At 42.7% G+C, this 25,551-nt stretch overlaps 1 protein-coding gene across 1 annotated transcript; it reads right to left on the bottom strand.

Moving 5' to 3' along the window:
• On the bottom strand, positions 1–25,551 carry tnfaip8l1 (tumor necrosis factor, alpha-induced protein 8-like 1). The gene is made up of 3 exons (XM_080721025.1): positions 25,133–25,551; positions 5,362–5,641; positions 1–3,387 (listed from the first exon to the last, which is right to left on the bottom strand). Exons 2-3 carry the CDS (start codon positions 5,631–5,633, stop codon positions 3,099–3,101), a joined length of 561 nt encoding a protein of 186 aa, XP_080577151.1. The 5' UTR covers positions 5,634–5,641; positions 25,133–25,551; the 3' UTR covers positions 1–3,098.

The following is a 25,551-nucleotide window of genomic DNA, read 5'->3' as shown; positions in this document are numbered from 1 at the left end:
GATACAGTACACGGAAAGTACACAAAACAGACGATCATTATGTACATAAGTGAAAATAAAAAAATATGCATATGTATTTCACAATCAACATGGTAAAAATCCCACATGAAAAGTATGCTTCGTTGGGGAGTTTAAGTAAAAGAAGTGTAGCTGTTGCAGAGGTACTTGAACATTCTGTGGCGGTGCATTCTTCTAAGTATGCCACAGACTTCAGCAAGGGGAGATTTAACCTAAACCCCCAAGATGTGAAGGGATTGGAGAGAAAGGCATTTAACATGACCCGTTTGCTGAAGTACAAGCATTCACTTTACACCCTCCAAATGAAATGGCTCAAACTAAATGGCCAAGAGAACAAAAGGGGAAGGAAAAGATATGAAAATGAACGGTTGAGTGAGAGGGGTGAAGTGTGAAACCACAACAATCAGCACCTTCATCATCATCATCAGGGCCATAATCACCCAAGTGCTGATTTTCTCGAATGTTCCTTTGGAATTACTGCTTTCGGGACAGCTGAGCAAAACGCCGGCTTTCCTTCTCTTTGGCAGAGCTGCTGTGGATGAAGTTGAGAGTCTCAGCGATTCTACCTTTAAAAGCCCAATACCCATTACATGGCTCTATTTCCAATTCACTCACAGGGACCGCACACACACACGCACGTACAAACATACACACAGAGAATACCAAATGAGGCTGTGGTGCAACACAATTTCCCAGATGGTTTCAGTGATACAAAAAAAAAGAAAAAAAAGAAAACAGATAGAAATCCATCTATTATGCAGAGGGAGACAGAAAAATAGTAAAGGCTAATTTATACTTTATGTTGTACAACAAAAATAAGTAAATTATAAATTAAAGCCTAACAATCCATATGCTTCTTTATAAGAAAATTAAATGTATCAACAACCTTCACTGTGTAGAATCAACTTACTTTGCACAAATAGCAATAGTTATCTACATCACATTACATGGGGGCCACTGCATGAGTGGACTGCCTGCTAGATGGACACAGGCTGAGCCCATTACCAACCCAAAGTGGGGCGCTATAATTGTAGAGGGATAATACAGTCAGGTTTTGTTTTGTGCCTACACTAATCTAACCTCACCCTGCCCACTGCCTAGCTGGCCCTTTTCAGAGACACATCACTGCAGTGCTGTGATCTGACCAAAACAAGTGATAAACCTCCCCTCCGGGAGGTCGTCGGAGAGGGGATGCTTTATCATTTTGTGTCTTTCATCTGACAGCACACACACACACAGGGAGCCTTTTTTAATCTACACGTCCATTTGAATTCGAGTGCTGTTGGGCATAAGCCAGACTTGGGTCCTATGACTGACCCCTCCACTAAATCCCACTTCTGACTATCTATTTTGCTTGTGTGTCCCTTCTATTCCCCTCTGACAAGACGCCCAAGCGTCCTTTTGCATGTCATCATGACACAGTAATGGAAACACAGCTGAAGTTCCTCCAAGTGGCGGCTTCTGTACAACACGGTTGAGGTTACAAGGAGTGAGACTCCTGAGTCAGCGCAGAGACAATCAACAATACACAGCACAATCAAATTCCTTCACGTTTATGGTCCCCCCATGACCTAAATACACCACTTTTGTTGTCAAGGCTATAAAATAAAGACTATCAAAGCGGGGGAAAACAAAGGGTTTATAGGCACGTTGCCTCATAACAAAACACCGGTCTGAATTTGTGTAGGACGGTGTTCAGTGCATGATTTGAGAGATTTTCGAAATGCAATGCCAAGCAGGATTTATTTAACTGCTGTGCTTAGCATGGATTCATTATTGCAAGAAAGTACAGCGCTTGTTCTGTATGGAGTGCATTATTGCTTTTAGCAACAAAATCCCTTTTCTTTATGTCCTTGGGGAGACAGAAAAGATGGAAATTCACTTTTTTTCCCTTTCTGGTGCTCCCCAAACAACTTGAGCCCATTAGAGGCAGCAATAAGTGATGCGACCTAAGGCCTCTGGCTCGAGTCATTTCATTATGATTAAGTAAAGCAGAGGGGTGCAGTGCTCTTGGAGTAAAAGGTAAAAATACAGTTTCATTTGTCAAGGCGCATGGCTCAAGAATGTACTGATAAGAGCACAAGGTTTTACATTCACTAATAAAGATAAAATCCTCTGGGTTTTGTTTACGGTTATGCAACAAAAAAAAGAAAAGAAAGGAAGAAGAACATAGAGACTTTGGACTATGACTAACCAGAGGGACCTCGGTATTACAGTATTGATGGACACAAAAACACAAGCCAATAAATGGCAAAAAGTTAAAATGTAAAATACGTGTTCAGTTTTTTGTCTCAATGCAATATTTATGTGCAGAGAAACCCAAGGTTTCAACCAAAACAGGTCTTCTTCAAGAAGACCTGTTGAAAAGTTGTGTTTCTCTTCTGTAAATAAATATTGCATCGTGGCTACGAGAGCGCAGCCTTTTCTTCTTCATATATATCATTACCAATGTCAGCAGCACCTCACCAACATTGGTGTGCGCCCCCGCAGTACTTTGCGCCCTCAGTACTTTGTTTGACAGGTGTTTTGTCTAATAAAAAAAAAAAGAAAACAGAAGGGAAGGTTTGGGTGATGCCCCAACAAGGTGAGGAATAGGGTATATGCACATACGCCATTTTGTTCTACTTCCGAGTGTCTTTCGACTTCCTTCACAGGTGTTACTGATGATACTAATTAAGGCTCTGTTTGATTTATTGTACAGTGGTTCTTTAATTTCAAGGACACCCATAACTCTGTACAAATGGAATCAACAAATGGAATCAAATGGACCCTTGCGGGTCCATTTGTACACTCTCAGAGTTACACACCTGTATGGGGACATTTGGAACCCACTCAAGCAAGGACACTTTGAGACCCACTGGTGTAGCAGAGTGTTTCCAGTGAGCCAACATGCACAATAGCTGCCCTGACTCTGTTTGACCAGAACGGAACAGACCCTTCATTAGTGTCATCGGTAACACCTGTGAAGGAAGTCGAAAGACACCCGGAAGTAGAACAAAATGGCGTATGTGCATATACCCTATTCTGATGGCAAAGTCTACAGTTAGGATGAAGGTGAGGGGTCAGCAGAAGGCCTGCGGTCAGAGGTTTCCCTCATCCAGCATCTTGTTCACGCCGTCGCAGATCCTCTGCAGATGGCCGCGGTAAACCTCGGAGGGCCCGTAGAGAGCCGCCAGGAAGTCACAGTCGGCAAAGTGATTGAACACGTGATTGACACGCGAGTGGCTCTTGGCCGTCAGGTGGCGGTTGATGGCCTGGTGAAGCAGTTCGCGGCAGTCATTCAAAATGGCGCTCATGACACGGCGGTCGAAGGTGAACTCGATCTGGTGGAAACTGACCGCCGTCATGGCGAGCGTGTGGACCTTTTTCCTGTGAAAGTGAAGAAGAGAGGTGGTCAGTTTCTATAATCCAGGCTTAACTTCATCTGCGTGACCCATTGCAAAGGAGAGTCTGGGGCAATGCTAGAAATGGCTGTGTCTTGATTTTATTCTCAAACTTAAGCAGCTTTGAGTAATATTATTTTACAGTAATTTCCATATTGGCAATAAAAAATACCCTTTTCCACACCTAGCATTCTTGTCGTTTCTCTTTTTTTCCCCTAACACACAAATTGCTTCTACAGTATAACATACTGAGATATATAATGGTAAAAGTTAACTTCTGTAATCCTTCTCCTGCTAGGATACAATACAATTACAGTATATTTCCTCCCGGGTCCCCACTCTTGACAAAGTCCAGCTTCCTGTATTTCATCAGTTCTCAAGAACGTCTTGATTTGGTTACATAAGAAAAAGTGTCTTATATGACGTGCGACAAAAGTTGAGTTCTCAATCTACTGAACTGAATCAGAAATAGATTATTGCCCCAGTGCATGGGATTAGATAGGTTGCTTTCTGCATTCCCTCAATAAAACAACTTGGTAAGAAATATCAGAACAGTCTATAAATACATGGAATGTCTGTGTATGTTTGTCTGTCTCCCACGTATCTCGAGAACAGTCCGACCGATTGACTTCAAAATGTTGTGTCTGTGTATCGCTGAGATACAGAGGCCGGGAGTGCAGTGCCCTTCCTTCTCCTCCTCGATCCATCCCAACATTACTGCCATTCTTCTATCACATTCTTCCATATTGTGGCTTTTGTCCACTTTCTGTTCCATTGCATAAGCTGACACTTATATTGGCTATACAGCACAAACATTACGCATAGGATGTGAACAATGTGTATCAACTTTAGATTTTCGACTCTTGCTCCTGTCTTATTATAAAAATAGAAAAATCATATTTGTATTTATTTCTTTACTTTTTAAATACGTTTTATTACAGAATAAATGTTAATGGCTTGTTCAAGAACTTTATAAACATTCATGTTTTCCAAAATAGCCAGTTAAAAATGTAAGAAATGATAAATTATAAATGAACGGTGTGTGTGTCTGCACTGCGCTAGCATGTCTGGTCTGGACACGTGTGCACGGACGAGTTTTGTTTACGTCCCGCTTGTGCATGCTTGAAAGCCCACGTGCATGCTTGAAATGGCAGCTTCGCATTGTGTGGTGTGGGACCATTTTATCAAGATTGACGATAAAACCATGCAATGCAAATTGTGCAGAACAAAGTATGCGTGTCACTCGTCAACATCAGCGATGTCAAATCACATTAAAGTGAGAAACCCAAAGCCTTCACCCAAGCAAAGCAGAATGGCCTTGCGATGTGAGGCCTTGTGTGCTTGTAGATCAGCTATTTTCACTATTTTAAAAATTCAAAATAACAAAAAATAAGGAAGGTTTTGGACATACAAGGTTTCCATCCGACAACCACGATATATACAGATACATAGACATAGACAGTTACTGCAGTGCTAAACCCGAAAACGGGTATAGCTTAACTAAAGGGGCATGCATTCCCAATGGGCATCGCCCTAGTAGAAATAAAATCAAGAAAAGATTGAATCCTGGTCCCTATGAGTTATGTGCAGCATACCGTCTCTCTATAGAGGCAATTTATACACAACAGTCAGGCAGTAGTACAGTCTGTACAGATGTGCTACTGTAGGTGTGACTGCATTGTGAGGGTAGCAACTTTTGTGCTACTTCTTTTTGGCATTATGTTGTTGTTTTTTGCAATCAAGTGTTTCAGCGTATTTTTTATAAATAATACTGAACAGATGAAAAGTACTGTATTAACAAGCATGTGACTTAAGTAATAGCTACAGTACATTGATTGGACCCATAGGAACACAGGTTCTTCCGCTAATTTCCTGAAAAGTAGCGGTTTTGGACATACAAGGCTTCCACCTGACAGCGACGATAAGGTCTGTATGCATTAGTGCCCTCCCTCCTCCTCACCTGAAGCTTTCAACAAGCACCAGCTCCTCGTTGCTGAACTGGTTGTTCCTGTAAAGGACGCCCAGCTTCACCACCATCTTGATGAGGTTCTTAATGATCTTCTGGGCCTCCTTGCGGTTACGCGTGTACTCCTTGGTGACGCGGTAGAGCTCGTCCAGCACCTCGCTGCTGGTGTCATCGATGAACAGGTTGGCCACGCTCTTGGTAGCCATCTTGCTCATCAGCTTCTTCTGCGCCTGTAAGGCTAAGCTCTTGGTGCTGAAGGAGTCCATGGTCGGATCTGCAGAGATGGAGGTGCGAGATGAAGAGAGAGGGAAAGGGAGAAATCCACTAATTACCAAAATAAATTATAAAAAGAGCATTTAACTCTCATAATCACCCAGTGATCCTGCCAAGCTCCATAACAAAGCCCCCACCAACCGAAGAGCCCCCCTCAGCCAGCTGGTTCTGGGACTCTGTTCACAAACATCAGCAGAGCCACCACACAGAAACCCCACTAGACTAAATCAAATGATAAGAAAACAAAAAGAAAATACTACCTGACATATTGGAAAGACTTAAACAAAACCTACAGCAAATTGGAATGCTCTTTTGGTTGTAAACAGAGAATACACAGTGGATGAATAGAGTACCTGAGTGCCGCGACTGATCCAAAACTAAGGAAATACTTGATTATGTACAGACTCAGCGAGCACAGCCTTGCCATCGAGTGAGGCCGCCACAAGGCAGGCCTGGCTCCCAAGAGAAGACAGACTGTGTACCTACTGCACACACAAAATGAGGTGGGAACAGAGTTGCACTTTTTAACTACCTGCCAAATGTACCAAGGCTTCAGAGACACATATTTCTCCCACTGATTAAAAACAAACACCCCAAAAGATTTCTTTGAAAACATGACCAACAACAAACATCCATATCTGCTACAATGCGCAAACACAGCAGGAAGATTTGTCAGCTGTTGTGACAGGAAAAGGACGTCCAGTGGAATACAACCACCGTAAAGACTGTCAATCATCTGTGTATTGAGACACAGAGAGAGAGAGAGAGGTGGGGGGAGTTCACACTACAGAGCACAGGATAAAGTGGCAGGGACGAAATAAAGAAAGGAAGGAAAATCCTTCTAAATAACACAAATCAGTGTGGGTGCGTGCATGTCCTTGGCTTGCACACACCCAAACTGATGTATGTCAAGAACTACCCAAATGATCAACTTAAAACTCTGCATGTGTGTTGCCAAGGAAGGTCTCTTGGGAGTGCAGTACCCATGTGAAGTCCGTCAGATCAGGGGTTCTCCAAAATATATCAATACATGTAAGTTGGGGCAAATCAGATACTTCCGTGACCACGAGAGCGATGGTCCGTTTCTCAATGGATTTGTCATCTAGGAGGGTTATTAAACAAATTTGGCCGGGGTGTATTTTTTCAAATGGCGGGGAAACTGTTTGACAGCTTGGGTATTTTTCAGTCTCATTCACTTACTATACACTACACTATAAAGGAAAAAAATGACTCAAGAAATCTGCTTTAAGTGGGATGTGAGGGGTCAAACTTGGGGTTTTTAATTATTCTGAATCCATTGCAAGCATTTGTTTTGCATGACAAACATTCCTTGGGCTAAAAACGGACCCCAAAAGACTGAAAATTGATGACTCATCACTAAACCATCGTTTTGTGGGGCCATTTCTTCCATGGTCACGGAAGTGCCATAAATGACCCAGCTATGTCATCAATCTATCCATGCAACAGGTACTCTGATCAGTGATAACCGGTACTACGGGTTGGGTATTGCATGACCCGAGGGGCGCGCGTTCCGAATGGGCATCGTCCTAGGACCTAGTAGTGTCTCTAAATTCTGCCTCTGTGAGTGAGTGTGTATCTGTCCTTTGCGATTGCGTATCTCAAGAACCGTCTGACTGATCAACTTCAACCTCGCCGTATGTGGCAGGCGTCCTAAGGGAAGCACACACCAACCATTTTCACCGCACAGCAGCGCCTAAAAATAGAACAGGGGCGTATCGGGGCAGCGGGCGAGGCGTCAGACGCGTGCAGGCGCGGGTCTGCCGCCGCCGGTGTGGGTTAGTTAGTTCATTGAAAATAATGGGGGCGGCTGTTTTGATGCGCCTTCTAAGGAGTGTGGTGCCCAGTGTGAAGTCGGTTGGACTCAGAGTGCTATGATAATAGGTACTACACTACGTACTTTGCCAACGGGTACAATGGGTATTGCATAACCGGAGTGGCATACAGCAGGCATTGTCCTAGTTCAGTGGTTCCCAGACTTTTTTGGCATTGCACCCCCTTCTACATCCTGGGCTGTGCACGCCCCCCCCCCCCCCCCATCCTAGAAAAAGTGCCTATTTATAGCAACATTGAAGGCATCACACATGTGCTAATAATCACAACACATGTAAATGCACATTCAAGAGAGCACAGAAATGTGCACATTTTAATTAAATTGAAACTGTAACAAGTTTATTGTGCTTTACAAACATCACTTTAAAAAAAAAAGAGCAAAGAGGAAGGTTGAGGGCAGCGACACACGCAGAGGCTCATTGGCAGAGGGCAATGAGATAAGATGGGGGGGGGGGGATTCTGTCTTAAAACCCATTTAGGCCTAGAATTATTGAATGCTTTAACCAGTGAAAACAGCAGATATAAAAGCTCACAGCGCGGCACCAAGTGCCGCGCTGCGAGCTTGTAGATCTGCTATTTTTGAAAAAGTCGTAAAAAATGTGTGCAAATCTTTGAATATATGTATTTTCAAAGCGAACGTTTGTAACTCAAATTTTGCTTCTGGGTGGTCCCTGGAACAAAATATTTTGAGAAGGGGGTCCGTGGCCAAATCCTTCACATGAAAAAGTTTGAGAACCACTGACATAGTAGTTTCTCAAGAACAGACTAACTGAGCTCCAGTTAAGTGAAAAGGACCTTTTCTTTGATGATGGCTATAGCCAGATTGCTGAAATAGAAACATAGGTTTTTCAAAAAACCTTAGAAGGATTCAAAAGACACTTATAGAATCGGGTCAAAATTCAAATTTTCTAAATTTTTCAAAAATAGCAGATCTACAAGCTCGCAGTGCGGCACTCGGTGCCGCGCTGTGAGCTTGTAGATCTGCTATTTTTCAATAGTTAAAGCATAAAATAATGATACACAATATAGTGTACCCGTTCTAAATGGGTTAATTAATTTGTTAAAATATAAATTTGGATTAAACTTTTACCAAAGTTTACAAAGGAAATGTTTTAATTGCATGCCTTTACTTCATGAAAAATCCCATTTGGTGGTTTAATGGTGTAATTATTATTGTATCCATTAAACCACCATTAAAGTTTTCTTCTCGCGCACCCCTAGAGCAGGGTTTCTCTAAAGTGGGTGCCATGATGCCACCCTAGGGTGCCGTCTGCCATGATGCAAGTCCAGTGCCTCGGGATGCTTTGACAATATTTGGAATTTATCATCAATATCATTTCAGTTTAACCACTTAGACCCTCTATATTTAATACTTGCATTGCACTCAGTGCGTTCTTTTTCAATCTATACCAAATGTCTTCACTTATTTAGTCGTGCTGTGTATAAATGTTCCCCCCAAAATAGAGATACTGGGGTTCAATTGGTTAAAACGTCATGTATAAAGTTATTTTCAATCTGTCATAATTGGAAACAGATACAGATACGATTTCTTCATGACATTCTGTATTCTAGGGGGAAATACTTACATATTTACAATCTTACATAGCTTAATATGACTTAAGGGGCTGTAAAAAGTAACAATGTAATTCAGGGGGTGCTGAGGATGCAAACATTAGGCAACACAAAAGTATTTGAGAACCTCTACCCTAGAGGCAGCTCAAGCTCCCCACTTTAGGAATCCCTGTTTAAGAAAAGGACGGTACACAAACTGAACCTCAAAGACATAATGAGGGAATGGTTTCTTACATCAGATATACAATTCAGAATAGTGTTTATAATAACAATAATGAAACAATGCAACGCATGCTTTACCTTCTTCCACTGCTGTTTAAGCACAAAGCCACCCCACTGTTTCCTTTATGAGACAGTGAGTCAAGGTAGCTAAAAATACCCCCCTGGGCATATGAACATCTTGTACTAGGTAGTTATGAGCATTTTGTATCATCATAGGTACCATGTACCATGCATTTAAAAGGAAACCAATCGTGTGTGCACACTGTGCGGGAAAGTGCACACAACAGACAGTGCCAACTCACACATCACACACGGCCATTGATTTATTTATGCATGTGGCGGTTTTCTCTTTGTGTGCATGTGTGCTAAAGCAAAGTGACTCAGAGGAAGGCTGTCCTGATGGCAGCTCATAAATACTGGGGTCAGAGGAACCGCTGGCTTTCACATCCCATATCTTCCTCTATCAAATGAGCCAAGAGGACCATTTCACTGATCATTTCTTCAGCTCCCCCCCCAAAAAATGTAAATCCTCCGTGTTGATTTAGCGTAAAGAATATGTATTTGTAGCAATGTTTTACACACTCAGACAGTGGTGGAACATAACTAAGGACATTAATGAGGTACTTTAACTTTACTTCAGTACTTTACTTCAATATATATTGTACAATTATTAGAACATTTTGTTATTAGTTACTAACTTTGCAGATTTAGATTATTATTACAAAACAGAAGTTTTAGCAAGTTTTAGAGAATTTTGGCCTAGAAGGTTATTTCACCATTAGTCAGTGTTCTTCTCTCCCCAGATAAGTAGTCCAGATGTAATTATTATTTTTTTTAATAACAGACAATCTTGTTCTTTCATGTTTCACCCTACCCGACCAGGCTCCAAACCGGAGCGATTGGTTATTTAATCAACTATTAATTTTAGGAATGTCTGTCCGCTGTCTGTCTAGTGTCTACAGTACTCTGACGTCATAGTACTGATGTCACAGACTGGCCTGGACATGGTACACCATATATGGACATAAACGGGTGAAACAGTAACCAATTGCTCCTGTTTGGATCCGTGGTCGGGTTAGAGCAAATGAAAGATTGCCTGTTATGGGGGGGGAAAAAACCTGGACTACTTTTTCTTCATAACTTCTAAAGGTAAGATTACCTTCTAGCCCGGAATTCTCCTTTAAAGAGGTGGTGCTAGGAGGAAGATTTTTTCCAAAAGAATATACAGAAAGAGTTAGAATTGGGTTTTTATGTGGCCACACCCCCAGTTCATTAAGTATGCATGGATGGCATGGTGGGTGGTGACCCAGCTGATATAGCCACACCCCACAGTGTTGGGTGAATGGTAAATAGGGGAGGAGTTGATACTGTGACACACTTAGTATCTGTGTTTTTTTAACTGACACTTTTCACCACAAGGTGGCAGCCTCCAAGAGAAAACAAACAAATACTAAGAGAATACATCATTTCTCAAAAAAAACAACACATAAAGGGGGTCTAATGAAGTACTTTCAACCTCCTAGACACATGAAAAACAGAAAAAGTACAAAACTATGGCACCACCTCTTTAAGCCCTATTTGATACATCGGCAGAATTTTGAATAGGGTATTTTTACTTTAACCGAGTAATTCTACATGGTGGTATTGCTACAGTACTTAGTTAACAGTACTTAGTTAGTACTTCTTCCATCGCTGCTCTTAAGAGTTAAACAAACTGAGCATTCTGCTGTGTGCGCCCACTTCAGGACAAAGTAATTCAGCAAACTGAAAGAGAGCAGCATTCCACGCACGACGATTTTGCAAAGTGAAGTGGGACACAACAATGTTGAAAAATAGGACAGAAATTGTTTATTTTGATAATAACTTCAATTTCAACTAGAGGTAACAATGTTTCAGATGGCCCCAAACAGTACACTACGTACGTCGTACGGAGAAGCATTGGCCTCCATGAATGCTAATGCATTGTGTACAGAAAGCTTGTGCTCACAACTATTCAACTCAGAATGCAATGGCAACATTCAGCAAAATAATCAATATATGATTTCTTTATGCAGTGTTGTGTAACATTGTGGAGTTCTATTATAGGGACAACTATACAGTTTGCATGCGAACACACATACACACACACAACACAAGACAACAACTGAGGTTCATCCGAATTAGACAACATTTAATTTCCAATTGTCATCATGAAGTGTTTGTGCAGAGTCAGACCAGTGCCTGGAGCATAAACAGTGATGATCATACATACATATGCACACTATAAAATTAACTGCAAACACATGGTACGGAGAACATTCACGAAAAAAAGGATAGGGGCAAATCTAGTATGAGTGGACTGGAGTGCTGGTACCAAAGCCTTCGGTCCAGGAAGAGTAGATCCAGTCCCAAAATCTGTATGACTGACAAATTGCTAATCTGCATGCAGGAAAGTAATAAACTAGGTACTATTTAGCTCAGCAGAAAAGTGAACAAGGAAACACCCCTGCTGTGCCCGTGTGCCTTGTGATTTTTATTCTTGTCAGTAGTAGGCCTACTAGAAGTCAGCATGACTTTCATTCCTCTCCCTCTCTCTTTGCATTGCCTCTCTACGAATATCAATAAGACTCCTTGGAGAGAGGCAGCGGGATGCTTCCCAAAGCGTATGAAGAGAGTGAAAAAGATAGAGAGAGAGAGAGGATGAACACAGAACATTACACCTCTATCTTGAAACACCAGGGAATTTTAAGTGTTGAAAAAGAGAGGTGATTTATATACAGAGTCTCACGTTGAATTAAAAGTGTCTTTCTCCTTGCCTCCATCGTGCACTACACGGTACTACAAAGTGTTTGAACTGGGATCACTGCGATGAAGATCTGGGAGAAAAGCTTTAGATCAGGGATCTTCAACGTTTCCAGGCCCAAGAACCCCTTAGTTCAGAGAGAGATGAAGCAGAGACCCCACAACCTTATCATAGATTATATATACAGTTTCATAGTTTGACAGCACAATCATCAGTGTATTTTGCATTCATGTCAATGTGTGTTCTCCGTACTTAGTCTGCTCTTTTTCCCCTCTACACCAAACCTCTTTGCCAAAAATAGCCGATCTACAAGCTCACAACGCTAGATCTGCTATTTTTGACTAAAGTTCTCAGAATATGGACGCTAGGGTTCAAGTGGTTAATATAAAAAAGGCGAAAAAAGGTTTCTACCACATAAAGATTTGGAGGACCCCCTGTAGTAACTCTGGGGACCCCCTAGGGGTAACGGACCCCCAGTTGAAGACTCTTGCTTTAGATGTTTATTGCTCTGTTTATCCGTGGACAATTTTGAAATTTAGCAGACACCCTTATAAAGGATACTCTCCTGTAACCCTCAATCTTACGGATAATTTCTAGGCTGTCTCAAAGAGCCTGAGCCATCACTGTTAAAGAGGCTATAATGAGCACTACTAGTTCACATTGAGATTGCATTCTCAGTTGATTACAAAGGAATAATGTTTGTTGCAGAGATCCCTGGCCATCAATATAAATTACCAAGTAGTACACTACACGTACATATTGCTTTGGCAGTGGTTACAAAATTGATGATGCTGCATTTGCAGTTCTCCAAAGTCCCAAAATTATGCCCGCACACTATCATTAATAAAAATTGATGTTTAGACTAATGATCCATACAATTCTATTCTATTCAATTCTGAGTAATATTTTCTTTCATTGTTTACCATTTTGTTATCTCTTGCATTCGTTTTTACTGGGAAGATTTGTGGTATGATCTCTGTCTAGACAACTCACTCAGTTGTGTGTGCTGTTGCCTGTAGTTTTACTGGCAGATTTTGCCTCCTGCTGGAGCATCCAGATCAGTCCATGCAGAGATGGCAGGGAAACCCCATTAACAAAGCACTGTCGCATTCTGCCTAGTTAGGGCAAGGTCACACATGATGTGTGAATGCAGGCAAATAATCTTTGTCTGCAGAGGTGAAATTAGCATCTTGTCATGCAGAAGGAAGGCAGCGCAGTGTCTGACGCACACATACGTCGGTTTGCTGCTTTGTAGTCTGTTTGAGTGGTTGTGGTTTTTGGTCACATGTGGTTAGAAAATTATAGCCAATGGCAGCCAAGTAGGGACAACCACACACACTTCTTTGCCCTTGGTTGAGGCCCGGTCAATGTTCACCAAAGTTGAACCTCACATGAAACCATGGGAAATGTTTATTCCATATTGGAATATGGAATGCTTATTCCATATTGGAATGTGGAATGCTTACTCCATATTGGAATATTGTGCCATATCCATATTGTGCCAGTCCTTAATGCACAGGCTTTGATTTGGATATTGAGATAATAGGAAGTAGATATTTCAGTGCTCTGTGCCACGTGGGTTCCTGGCATAGAAGTGTCTTTGTGAGAAGAGAATTGGACGCATGCGGGCAAGGTGAAGTGTTCACATGTTTGTACGAATGAAAGGTTTTTGCTTTTTTTGAGCTGAGAGGCTGAGAGGAGCACAAGGTCTTAATGATGCGTTTCATTAATAGTGGAGAGTTAGACCTTCATTCAGCCCAGGTCACTATTGAGGATGAATGAATCATACTGTGTACAACCTACAAGTGGATGGAGATGTAGAAGATGGAGGATGGACTTGATGAATTTGAAAGCCACTCAAAAACCCAACGCTACAATGCCATGTGATTAATGAATTGCACTCAAACTCATCTGTGCTCTTTTATGTTGAAACTCTGGAACTACTTGAAAGCTACATTATTCTGAAAGTAGAGAGAAGCAGACAACATGTCCGGCTGTTTTGTTTCTTTGTACCATGAAAGGGTCTTCTCTTGGTAACGATTTAGTTGGCAGATTGGTCAGATATCTGATGAAAAATGCCCTTACTAACTGCTGTCATTTTATGAGACTATATAGTGTGGTTGGTCTAGTTCTTTTGTTAATATCTTTCTATAGTTGCCATGGTTCTCAAAATGGTGTTTGACAACATGATGAACAAATAAAACCAAAGGCACCCGTTTCAGACTCTCAGCATATTGCTTATTCAAGCCAAGGGCTGTTACAGTCAAAGCTGTCAACATTACAATGCAGACGAATAATACCTCAGAGGGAAGGTCTAAGAAGAAATAGGAGAGAAAAAGAAGAAGGAAGTGTTTGTTTTCCATGCCGCCAACCCAAACACTTTCAACTTGTGATGCGATTGGCACTTAAGTGCGTCTGTCTGTGCCTTGACTCAAAGCAAAAGAATGACATAACACATCCCGACGCCCTGTCGCCCTCATACAATAGACTGACAGATATCCTCACCCTCGGTCTCTCATTTTCTTTGCTCATCTTCTCTCTCCCTCATCTTCCTCTCCCCAAAGGGAGAGGAGTAAAAGCTTCATAAAAAGGGGCCCTGTGCTTAGAATGATGAGAAGGTTTTCGATCAAGGATTCCTTTTCCAGTGACTTTGCAGCGGGAGAGTTGTTAGTGCCAAATCTAAAATATGTGTGAGTAGGCTGGCGCCCAGCGAGAGAGCCCTGCCAACCCTGACACCCCATCTCTCACCGTGTTTATGGTGACAAACTCTAATCGATTGAAGGCGGAACGGGACAAGACAGCGTCAACAACTGCTTTGTGTTCAGGCAAAATGCTTAAGCCTCGGTCAGCAGCTTGCCTACAATCACGTAAATAAATGTAAAAGCAGATGCAGATACACAGCTGTGTGTGCGTGCATACACAAACCTTCGAAACCTCTATGTGGGCCCCTGGCTGGCTGGTTGTGACCGAAGGTCGCAGTTTACCATGAGAAATGTCACAGCTTGTCTGCGTGTAGACGTGAAGCCCTGTGTGTACACATTTTTACAGTCTATGGGTTGGTTCCCTTGACACATCACTGTGATATCACAGGTGATATCACCTATGTAAAAGTCCATATTTGGGTATTCCCCAGAATCCTTTTTATGCCCATATATGAAGATCCCTGATGTCATCGATATATATCACTGGCCAGATCTGTGTGGCTGGTTCAGATAGGGATCTCCATGTATGGGCATAAAATATATTGTATGTTGTGATGTCATGGGAACCACTCTAACTGAAGCCTTTTTATGCCATATATGGAGATCCCTGATGTCATCAATATTAAGCCCATATCTAACAGGTCTTCATATGGGAATGCCCATATATGGAGGAAGACAGCCCATATCTGTGCGGCTGGTTCAGACAGGGATCTCCATGTATGGGCATAAAAGGGATGCACTATATACAGGACATGGATCTCCATATATGGGTAACTGGTCCGATATACATCACTGGCCAGATGGCAAGGGCGAGGTCGCATGTCGCCCTGAGTCATCTTACTAGTTGAATATAGGATGATATCATAACCAGAGACAACCAGCCAACACCCGCTCAGCATAATTAGAGAGACGGTTATACAAACAGAGGAAAATCAACAACACCCAACTCAGTCAGAATAGGCCAGTATACATTCAGCCGTTACAACATACAGGCTGCAGCTGAAGGCAAACATGACTCATGGAAATGAAACTGGACCCTAGTGCTGTCTAACTGCTCTCTTTAGTGATAGCCAATGACTACGTTTGGCTCTGTTACTCTGGCACACACACACCCCTTTGTATAGGCGACTACAGGGCTGTGTGGTCTGCTTTTTTATAATCATCAGTTTTAATTTACCTCTGAGATCATTCAAATGAAACCAGATGCATTTAGATGAGATCAGAGATTTACACTCTTAAAAGGGTGTAACATGAAATTTTCAATTAAGGACACCAATTACAGAACTCAGCAAAAGTATCACTTACACAGTATATCCCCTTTTAAGTTAAATTATCATTGAGGACTTTACAGTGTAGCCTGGCTAGAGGATATGAATGGACGATGTGAGAAAGAGAAAAAAAAAAAAAGAAACGGTGCAGGCTCATAAGACGGGAAATGTCTATAGCCACGACAAGTCAATAATAAAGTCAACGTATTTTCATCTTAAAAATGAAGATTGTCCAAAGTGGCTTAGAAAGGTGCCCTTATCTCTAGTAGGATAGAAAACCTTCTGTCACAAATAGGGCTGTCACAATTATGACATAATCGTCTAGTCACAATTATTTGACATAATCGTGATTATTTTTCATAATCGTCATAAAAATAGTGGAAATAGCAGATCTACAAGCTCACAACGCGTCGCATCGTGACACGTTCAATGTTAAGTGTTATTTTTTAAGTATAAAGTTGTCAAATATGTCAGTAATTGCTTTGTATATTTAGGTTATGTTTCATATCTACCATGTGCAACTTCAAAGCCTAAAAGTCAAACAGAAATGTACTTGTCAACGACAAAAAATAAATTAAATCGTTAATCGCAATTATGTGAGTGACAATTAATCGCCATGTAAAATGTCATTATCGTGACAGCCCTAGTCACAAAGGTGGCCTTAAGATGGACACCGTCAGGCAAAAGAAAACCTGGGAGGCCCAAAACCACCTGGCGCAGAACTGTGACAGATAAACCTGTCAGGGGGAGAGGCGCAACATGCTGCCAGGGAGCGAATGCGACGGAGAGATCGCTCACTGAAGCCTCATGTCTCATAGGGGACGAAGAGGAGTAAGTAAGGATAGAATATTATAGTCTTTTCTCAGATCTCCCCTACGCAGCCATCAGGCAGCTACAGATCATTAAGAATGCAGCTTCTATAGATCTAAGAAAGCTGGACACATTAACACATCACACATTCTCAGATCTCTGCATTGCCTTCCAGAAAGTCACAGAATTGAAACGATTTTAATGCTGATGATCTCTGACTTGCTGGTAAATTAAAGACAGAACTCTCTAAAAGTCTCGGATCGTCCAGGACTGATCTCACAAAACATGGTGAGGCAGTGTTAAGCTAATTAGCCTGGATAATTACTAAAATGTTTGTTCTTTACTGCCTTTTTTGAGCGGTGGTAGACCGCTCCATAGCATGGCCGTGTGTGTATTCGTGTATGTATGTATGTAGCCTGAATACCACTGGTGGCCAGAGAGGGTGCTGCTGAGTCTCTGCATCAACTGCAATAGGCCTACACACACACTCTCTCTCTCACACACACACACACACACACACACACACACACACACACACAGTAGTGCTGTTGCGTAGCCTCCACGACCACCGCTCAGTTCACACAGGTGTGATTTTTTGAGCGGTGGTCACAACGCTCCTATACGTGGCCGTGTGTGTGGGTATGTCTGTCTGTCTGTCTGTCTGTATCCGTGTCTGTATGTAGCCTACAGTACCTTTTGTGACCACACATGTTAAGGGAGGGGCGCTGTTGTTCAGGCCAGGCCAGACACACACACACACAAACACAATATATATATAGTGTGTATATATATATATTTATTTGTTTTGCTGTTGCGCAGCCTCCCCGACCACCGCTCAGTTCACACGGGTGTGATTTTTTTAAATTAAGAACAATGTCCTGCTTAAAATATTCAACTCACACGCGTTTCTTTTTAAATAGGTTATAATTCTTTCAGCTCTTAAAATGCCTTCTATGTGTTTGAATGACTTTTTATTGCTCATGTAAAGCACCTTCAATTGTGTATGAAATGTGCTATACTTGGCACAAACTTGCCTTGTCTAAAGTTCAGGGACAGATAAAGCAGGACACTGGGGCAAACGCATCCAAGCACTTAGCTCCAGTTAAGAGTTGTTTGGGAAGAGTCCAGGTTGCAGCCTATGCACTCGCTTGTCACTCATACTTACTCTGGGGAGAAAAGGAGAAAGATATTGGATACACCTGTAGCTCTAACAACCAGATAATCCAAATCGTATTAAGGCCTGCCCAAATTACAAAGACAGCTTCACTTGGACATGACAGATGTTTACACCTGCCTGGAACCCTATAGGGATACACTATTATTATTACATGAGAAATTCTATTGTTTGGTGATGGCCATCAATAACCACTGTATATGGAATGGATCGCACACAGTGGCAAGAGTTCCTTTTTTTTTTTGCATTTGAGAAATACAGATTATGTCACTATACACTGAAGTGTATCAGATACACTGAAGAAGGCTGGAGACAGTGGAGAGTCTGTATTTCTCAAATGCAATAAAGCAAAAAAGAAAAAGCAACTCTTGCCACTGTGTGCGATCCATTCCATATACAGTTTTGATATTCTAAGCGGACACCGCACCAGTCAAGTCAGAGCGTGGTGGTCTATTCATCAATAACCACTTGCATGAGATACATGAATGTCAATATAATCCAGAAATAACCCAGTGCCATCAGAACTAGAAATTGCAAAGTGTGTTGCCCCGATGCAATTCGTGGGTTGTATAGCAGCCGTGACCTCAAGAATCCACTGGGAAAAATAGGTGTGCAGAATGGTTGTGTTGACATTATACATGTGTGATGATGACCCAATTGATACAGGGCGAGAGGGGGGGGATACATTTATGTCAATTCAACCATGAAACATTGGTTTTTCAGATGTACGATTCATGATGAAGCTAGTCTTATGTCATTTGAAAACATTCCAATGCTAAAGTATTTTCACCGCACTTGGTCACACTAACTTTTTCAAAAAAAGAAAGTGATTTTTAATATAAAATGTCACTGACATATTTTTCACAAAACCATTCCACATTAATGCGTTGCCTTTCCAGTTCCACCTCTATAAATATTATTTTATTTGTCAGTGTCTGATTCTGTAAGTGTCTAAATTACGCGAGCACTCGCAGCTACCAGATAAGAGGTGTCGCCAACAAGTAGGTCGGGAGTGGCTTACTGTCGGTATCAGCCGGTAACACTCGGGAGTTTGTCCCCGTTACAATGCGCTAGACCCCTGGGAGATGGATTGCTGAGGTGGAGCGCCACACCTACCATCAGCTCCAAGTACTTACCGCATGACTTGCGGCACCCAAGCCATGCTGTAAGCGAGTTTAAGCTAGATGGTTTTCAATACGGCAACGCCAGGCGGACTACGGCTGCTATGACGTAATCGCCGTAGCGATCAAAATGGTTAAGCAAAGCCTCGGCGGCGAGGCTTTGAACGCTTTGGTCCCCATGGCGACGCGTACACGCAGCAGACGGAGTAGGCGCTACGTGGGAAGGGACCTTCTGCCGTAGTAGAGGCGGCCGCGGCGACGGCAGGTTCATCTATCGAGCGCGGATCATTTCCGATTACCGTTGTCATCTGCCCTTGCCGGGGACGGGCCTCCATTCCGAAACACCACCATTTCGAAACCCCACCATTCCGAAACACCACCATTCCGAAACCCCACCATTCCGAAACACCACCATTCCGAAACACCACCATTCCGAAATTTCAATTATTTTAACTTTCACCCACCTCCACCCACTTTACCTCACCCACGTTCAGCCCCCCACCCACCTCCAACCACTTTCCCCCTCCTCCACTCACTTCCTCCCACCTCCACCCACTTTCACTCACCTCCACCCACCCACCTCCACCAACTTTAACCCAGCCACCTCTACCCAATTTCACACACCTCCACCCACTTTTACCCCCCCACTCACCTCTACCCACTTTCACCCAACTCCACCCACTTTCTCCTACATCCACCCACTTTGGCCCCCCCCACCTCCACCCACTTTCACCCGACTCCAAGGGGCAGGAAAGTGGGTGGAGTTGGGTAAAAGTGGGTGGGCCTGGGTGAAAGTGGGTGGAGGTTGGGGGAAAGTGAATAGAGCTGGGTGAAAGTAGGTGGAGGTTTCACCCATGGAGGTGGGTGAAATTGAGCGGAGGTAGGTGGGGGTGGCTGAAACTGGTTGGATGTGGGTGAAAATGTGTGGAGGTAGGTGGGGATGGGTGAAAATGGTTGGAGGTGGTGAAAATGGGTGGATGTGAGTGAAAGTAGGTGGAGGTGTGTGGAGGTGGGTGAAAGCGGGTGGAGATGGGTGGGGTGGGTGGAGGGATCTGGATGGAGGTAGGTGAAAGTTAGTGGAGGTGGGTGGGGCTGGGTGAAACTTGGTGGATGTGGGTACAGGTGGGGGTGGAGGTTGGTGGGGTGGATGGAGGTGGGTGGGTGGGGTAGGTGAAAGTGGGTAGAGGTGGGTGGAAGTGGGTGGAGATATGTGGAGTTGGGTGAAATTGGGTGGAGGTTGAGAGTGGGTGGGGGTGGGTGGAGGTGGGTGAAAGTGGGTGGAGGTTGGTGGGGGTGGATGGAGGTGGGTGAAAATGAAACTGCATATTCGGAATGGTGGTGTTTCTGATTTTCGGAATGGTGGGGTCTCATAGAACAATGGGAAACCCCACCATTCCGAATAATGGAAGTCAATCTTCGGAATGGTGGGGTTTCGGAATGGAGGTGTGTACCCGCCGTTGCCGTAGCGAGCTTAAACTCGCTACTCTCATAAGTTGGCGGTGCACAGGATCGTACCCATGACATTGTGGTCCAAAGGCGAGAGCTCTACCAGGACACAATGTTGCCAAAAACATTTAATAAAGCAAAAGGTACACAATATGACTTCAACCCTCAATCTTTCAAGGCTGTATACTTATGCTAAACCTGAACCACAAGGCCATGAAAACAACAAAGCATAGCTTGGTTTCTGTTGTGCTGTATTGCATGACTGACATTCCTAGTTGAACTTGGACTTTCATTTCTCCTAAACCTAAACCATTATACTATCATTTAAGAATTCGGTTCTGACCGAAAGGCGGAATGTGGGGGTTATGGTAATGGTAAGAGTGTAAAACCAAATGTATGTGTACTAGCGTTCTGTATGTGCCACAAAAACTGCCAGAGGAGTAACGAATCAAACATACAAAAATGAATATAACAGCGATACTACTGTATAACTCAAACTTATAAGATATACTATAGCTGCAATTACTAAACTGCATGTTGCCTTTCGTCAACCACATGAATTAAAGTAGTAGTAGTTGCTAGGCCATAAAGATTATTTATAACCAATGAATGCCTACTGTATTCCTCTAAATCACTGGGTGGGCCTAAATTGTGTGAGAAAAATAAAGGCCAGGTGAACTACTTTCTGTATGCTTTATATTCACTTACATTTTCTGATGTTAGTAACCTGTATTTGCCTACCAGGAAATTCTTGAAAGGAGTTTGTGTTTGTGTGTGTGTGTGTGTGTGTGTGTGTGTGTGTGTGTGTGTGTGTGTGTGTGTGTGTGTGTGTGTGTGTGTGTGTGTGTGTGTGTGCATGTGTGCTTGCGTGCAAGGGAGTGAGAGAGAAAGTAATCAGGACAGTGGGGCTACATTCAGAATCTGAGTGACCTTTATTTGGCTAGTATCTTACAGTATACAGACTTTGTCCTGGTTTCCTAGTGCTGCACTCTTTCTAATAAGAGCACTAACAAGCAGAACATTGTGAACTTGCTGGTAAAAGGATAGTGTAGATTCAGGAAACAGGATGAACACTAATTATAGTATAATAATAATTTACTGTTTTCGGGAGCTACTGGCACCCTTAGGAAAGTTGGGCCGATCCATTCTCAGTTCTCACTTTCAGTTATAACTTACATTATATCAAAAGCTCAGATTTTCATAGTGGAAGGTTTCCTATAATCCAATAAAAAAAAAAAAGACTGATGGGCTGTCAGTGTTTCAAACTTGGGTACCATAATGCGATATAGAAATTGGGCCTTTGTCAAATACACCTGTAACAGAGCGACTGGATTCATTGACTATGTGGTTTCAGGTGCAAAAGATTGTTTAGCAAAACAGTGGGCTACAATCCAAACAAAGTTTGTTGACTGGAAGGGGAAAAACAGCTCCCCAAATCCCCAGATCTTAGTACACGAAGCTATTCACAAATGTCTCCAAGTTTCTGCAACAACAGACAGGTTGAATCAATACAGGAGACTGGTAGGCAGTAGCTATTTACAGGGGAAATTCTAATGTCCTACTTTGTAGCCTGAAAATTTACTTCTGGGTCAAAATAAAAATGTGAGCCCATACATTATAGCAAGTTGAAGAGCACTGACTTTGAACCAAACTAGAACATCACAGGTTACGGTTATTATATGACAGGATAAAAAACCTGTAATGGAAACTTTGATTCCCCCCCCCCCCCCCCCCCCCCCAACTGAAGGACATAAACTTTCCGCCCTTTGAGACAATAATCTTTGCTATATAGTTTTGTGTTCAAAGAGGACTAGCTAACCACTCACTGAACAGTACACAACCACTTTTAACAGGGCTTTTATGGAATACTAAGTGATGTTGCTGTAATTTAATCTTTCATTGAATTTTGTAGCATAAAGGGCCCTTCAGATGAGCAGCGGTTGCCGCAGGGGCTCCCGCTAGGATCAGCGGCGGCCACGCCGTGGTGAGACACAAACACACTCGCTCAGTGAGTAAACGCCGCGCGGTATTTCACAAAGATGAACACAATCCATCTCTCGCCGCCCGTGTGCACGCTTGCAGGGATTTCACGGGACTGTGCCCGCTCGCCTCGCCGCCTCTAAACTTCTCCGGGTGGCCGAAATAGCCGCCCACCTCCCATTGAAAATTAATTACTAGGAGGCGGTGACCGCGTATCGTCTTGAGGGCCCTTTAAGCTCCCTCTCCTCTCAAACTGTTGCATAACATACCGACTGCCACAGGTGTATGTGTACTGCTGCCCTTGCATACACGCATCTCTCTTTGTGGCATGATATTGGGCCATGTAATGTGCATGGTAATGAGGTAATGGCTGGTTCATACGTAATATGCTTGAATACATGCACCATGAATGATGTGGGCACTTATATGCATTCATGTAACATATTATTAGATCTCATATGATGAGCATGTGGAGTCTTTCATCTTCCTGTGTGTGTATGAGGGCTCATGCAGATCTGCTCATAAGGTAAGAGAGTCAGCCTCTTTAAGAAACCAGCCCCAACCTGCCCTTTTTTACAGTCTTTGCAGATCTGCTGAAGCCCTCCGAGCAATTAATAATTAACGTGCCGGCATAGAATGGATCATGGATTAATAATTTAGCTCGCGAATTTGGAAAAAAATAGACCTGGAGTCTGGTTGAAGTCTGCCATGATGCAACAAGTATGGCACAATAAATGTGGGACAGGGATAAAAGGTCAGACTACTGAAACGTACTGTAAGTAAAGCTAGGAGCCCACAAGCATTAATTCAGTAACATCAACTTATTCTCATGCATGTGCAATGAGGCTGGGAATAAAGTAGCAAAATCCTTCCTACTGCGCCCTGGGGCCAATGGAACACAGTCAACGAAAACTTGCAATTCATCATGAAGATTTAGAACTGAGCAGTATCTTCTTGTTAAGTACCAATACAATTGTGGTGTCCCGGCAGTCGGCTATAATGCATTTGTGGAAAAAAAGAGAGGAAAGATGCTGGCCGTTGAACATAAAGTCTACTCTGCTGTCATGTGATTACAGTTTGTCTAAACCAGTATGCCGTTATATATACACACAGTAGTACTAGCGCATTGTGGAAAGCATTATAAATAATGCACAGCATAATGAAAGCATTAACCAATGCTTGATCTTTAAGTATTGGGGCCAAAGGCGTTTAGATTGTTCTCACCACACAAGTGCAAGGCACACTATGATTAATTATTTGCCTCATTCCCAGATAAAAACATAATTTGTTAATTTGATTTACCTCTCCACAAAGGCCACTTCATGGGGAGCAATTACATTCTCTCTCCAGGAGAAAGGTTAAAACATTGTGATTGCCTATTGTCAAATATCTGTCCGTATCCCACATACAGTACACATGAACACACTCACAACAATGCAATGATGTCTGTGATGTGACTTGCCCAAGAGCTCTGCTCTTTCAAGCTAGAGCGACATACTTCAGGTTTCCACGGCAACAGAATGCCACCTGGCCAGACAACTGAACTTTGCAGCCCAGTAAAAGCAGGTCAGGCACCTCTCGTACTTGTCAATGAGTTGCCATGGATCCACCAGCAGTAACTCCACCATTGTTGAGCAGATAAATGTTTTCCCTTTCTAAGGACAGCATGTGCAGGAAGGTGAAGGCTTGACTCTATTGTCAGCTTAGAAAAACTGAAACTCTAAAAAACAGAAGCCAACCTAACCTCACCCAACTTCAATTTACTAATGGTTATCTGCTACTGCAGTACCACTACCAACTGAGATTTTTGGACTGCAGAGGAGACAGATTGCAACAGGGGTGGTTGCAGCTAGTGAACACTAAATCATTTCACCAACAACACAGTTGATTTAAGCAGCGAGACAACTCTGACTCCCAATTCAGGGTCGTAATTCACTTGACATGTCTGTTAAGGCTGCTGTGCCTGATAATTTGTCTTGCTACCTGCCACAGCCTAACCTACACAGTGGGGCTATTCATCCAGAATGAAGCCTTGTTCAGAGCAGAGGGCTATAGAATGTAAACAGAGAAATGTGTTGCAAAACATATCAATGTTGGCCAAACATATGGGCTTGTGCTCTCAGCCTGCGTATTGGTAGCCTACTACTAATGCATTGCAGTCAAAGCAGGTTGAGTGAGCTTATCTCAACATTGTGACACAGAACACTATATAGGCTAGTGCTAATACCTTTGTTTTTGTTTCTGTGTAGTTAAAAGACAGCCCGCTAATTGTGAAATGCTCACATAGGGATGTAAATTCGAATATAAATATTTAAAAAGACTCCCCTCACTTTATGTCAACGAGGCGAAGTGCAATTTATTTCAAAATAAGTTTAAGACCCATTAGTCCATGTCTTAAACTTTTTATTCTAATAAAAGAGTCCGAAAGGCTCCTTGTAAATCCCCCCTTTGATTGTAATTTGACCATGGCCTACCCTACAACAGTATGTTGATGTTATGTTTCAGTAAAGGTTGCTGGAGCGCACAGGGATCACTAAAGCAAGCCAATAACGGTTTGAACTTACCTTTCTTTCTGTTCCGACCGGATGCGGGGCGTGAATGGGACAGAGCAGTGGGAACACTACAAGTTGACAACTTAATCAAGGCGAAATCTCAAGTCTTCATTATGGCAACGCATAACCACAACAGGTCGCTTCACAGCATTTTCCACCCGTATAACTCCGTGTTTGTACGAGCAAACGGTGTCGTCTCTCTCCTAGTCCACGGTGTGACCGTGTTTTGTATCAGGCCACTGATGTGTAAATTATTGAAAGGAGAGTTTTCTTCTCGGCTGCTGTGAGATCGGTTACAGGAGTTTGAAACCCGATTCCTCCTTCAAGCAAGGAAAAAAACAAAAAGTTTCAAACTTGAGGGACCCAGACAGCACCAGATTGATGTTGAGTTCGGCCAATGAATGGAGCACAAGTGAAGTGGACCAGCCCAG

The sequence above is a fragment of the Nannobrachium achirus genome (genome assembly GCF_963921795.1).
Source record: "Nannobrachium achirus genome assembly, chromosome: 1".
Classification (NCBI taxonomy): domain Eukaryota; kingdom Metazoa; phylum Chordata; class Actinopteri; order Myctophiformes; family Myctophidae; genus Nannobrachium; species Nannobrachium achirus.
Note: the sequence above shows the minus strand (reverse complement) of the source record. Positions and strands in the feature narration are given on the sequence as shown.

Excerpts from the sequence above, each read along its gene's own strand:
- tnfaip8l1 (XM_080721025.1), bottom strand. The coding sequence starts at position 5,633 with ATGGACTCCTTCAGCACCAAGAGCTTAGCCTTACAGGCGCAGAAGAAG. Across the intron at positions 3,388-5,361 it reads GTGCTTGTTGAAAGCTTCAG|GAAAAAGGTCCACACGCTCG; the intron begins GTGAGGAGGAGG and ends TCACTTTCACAG.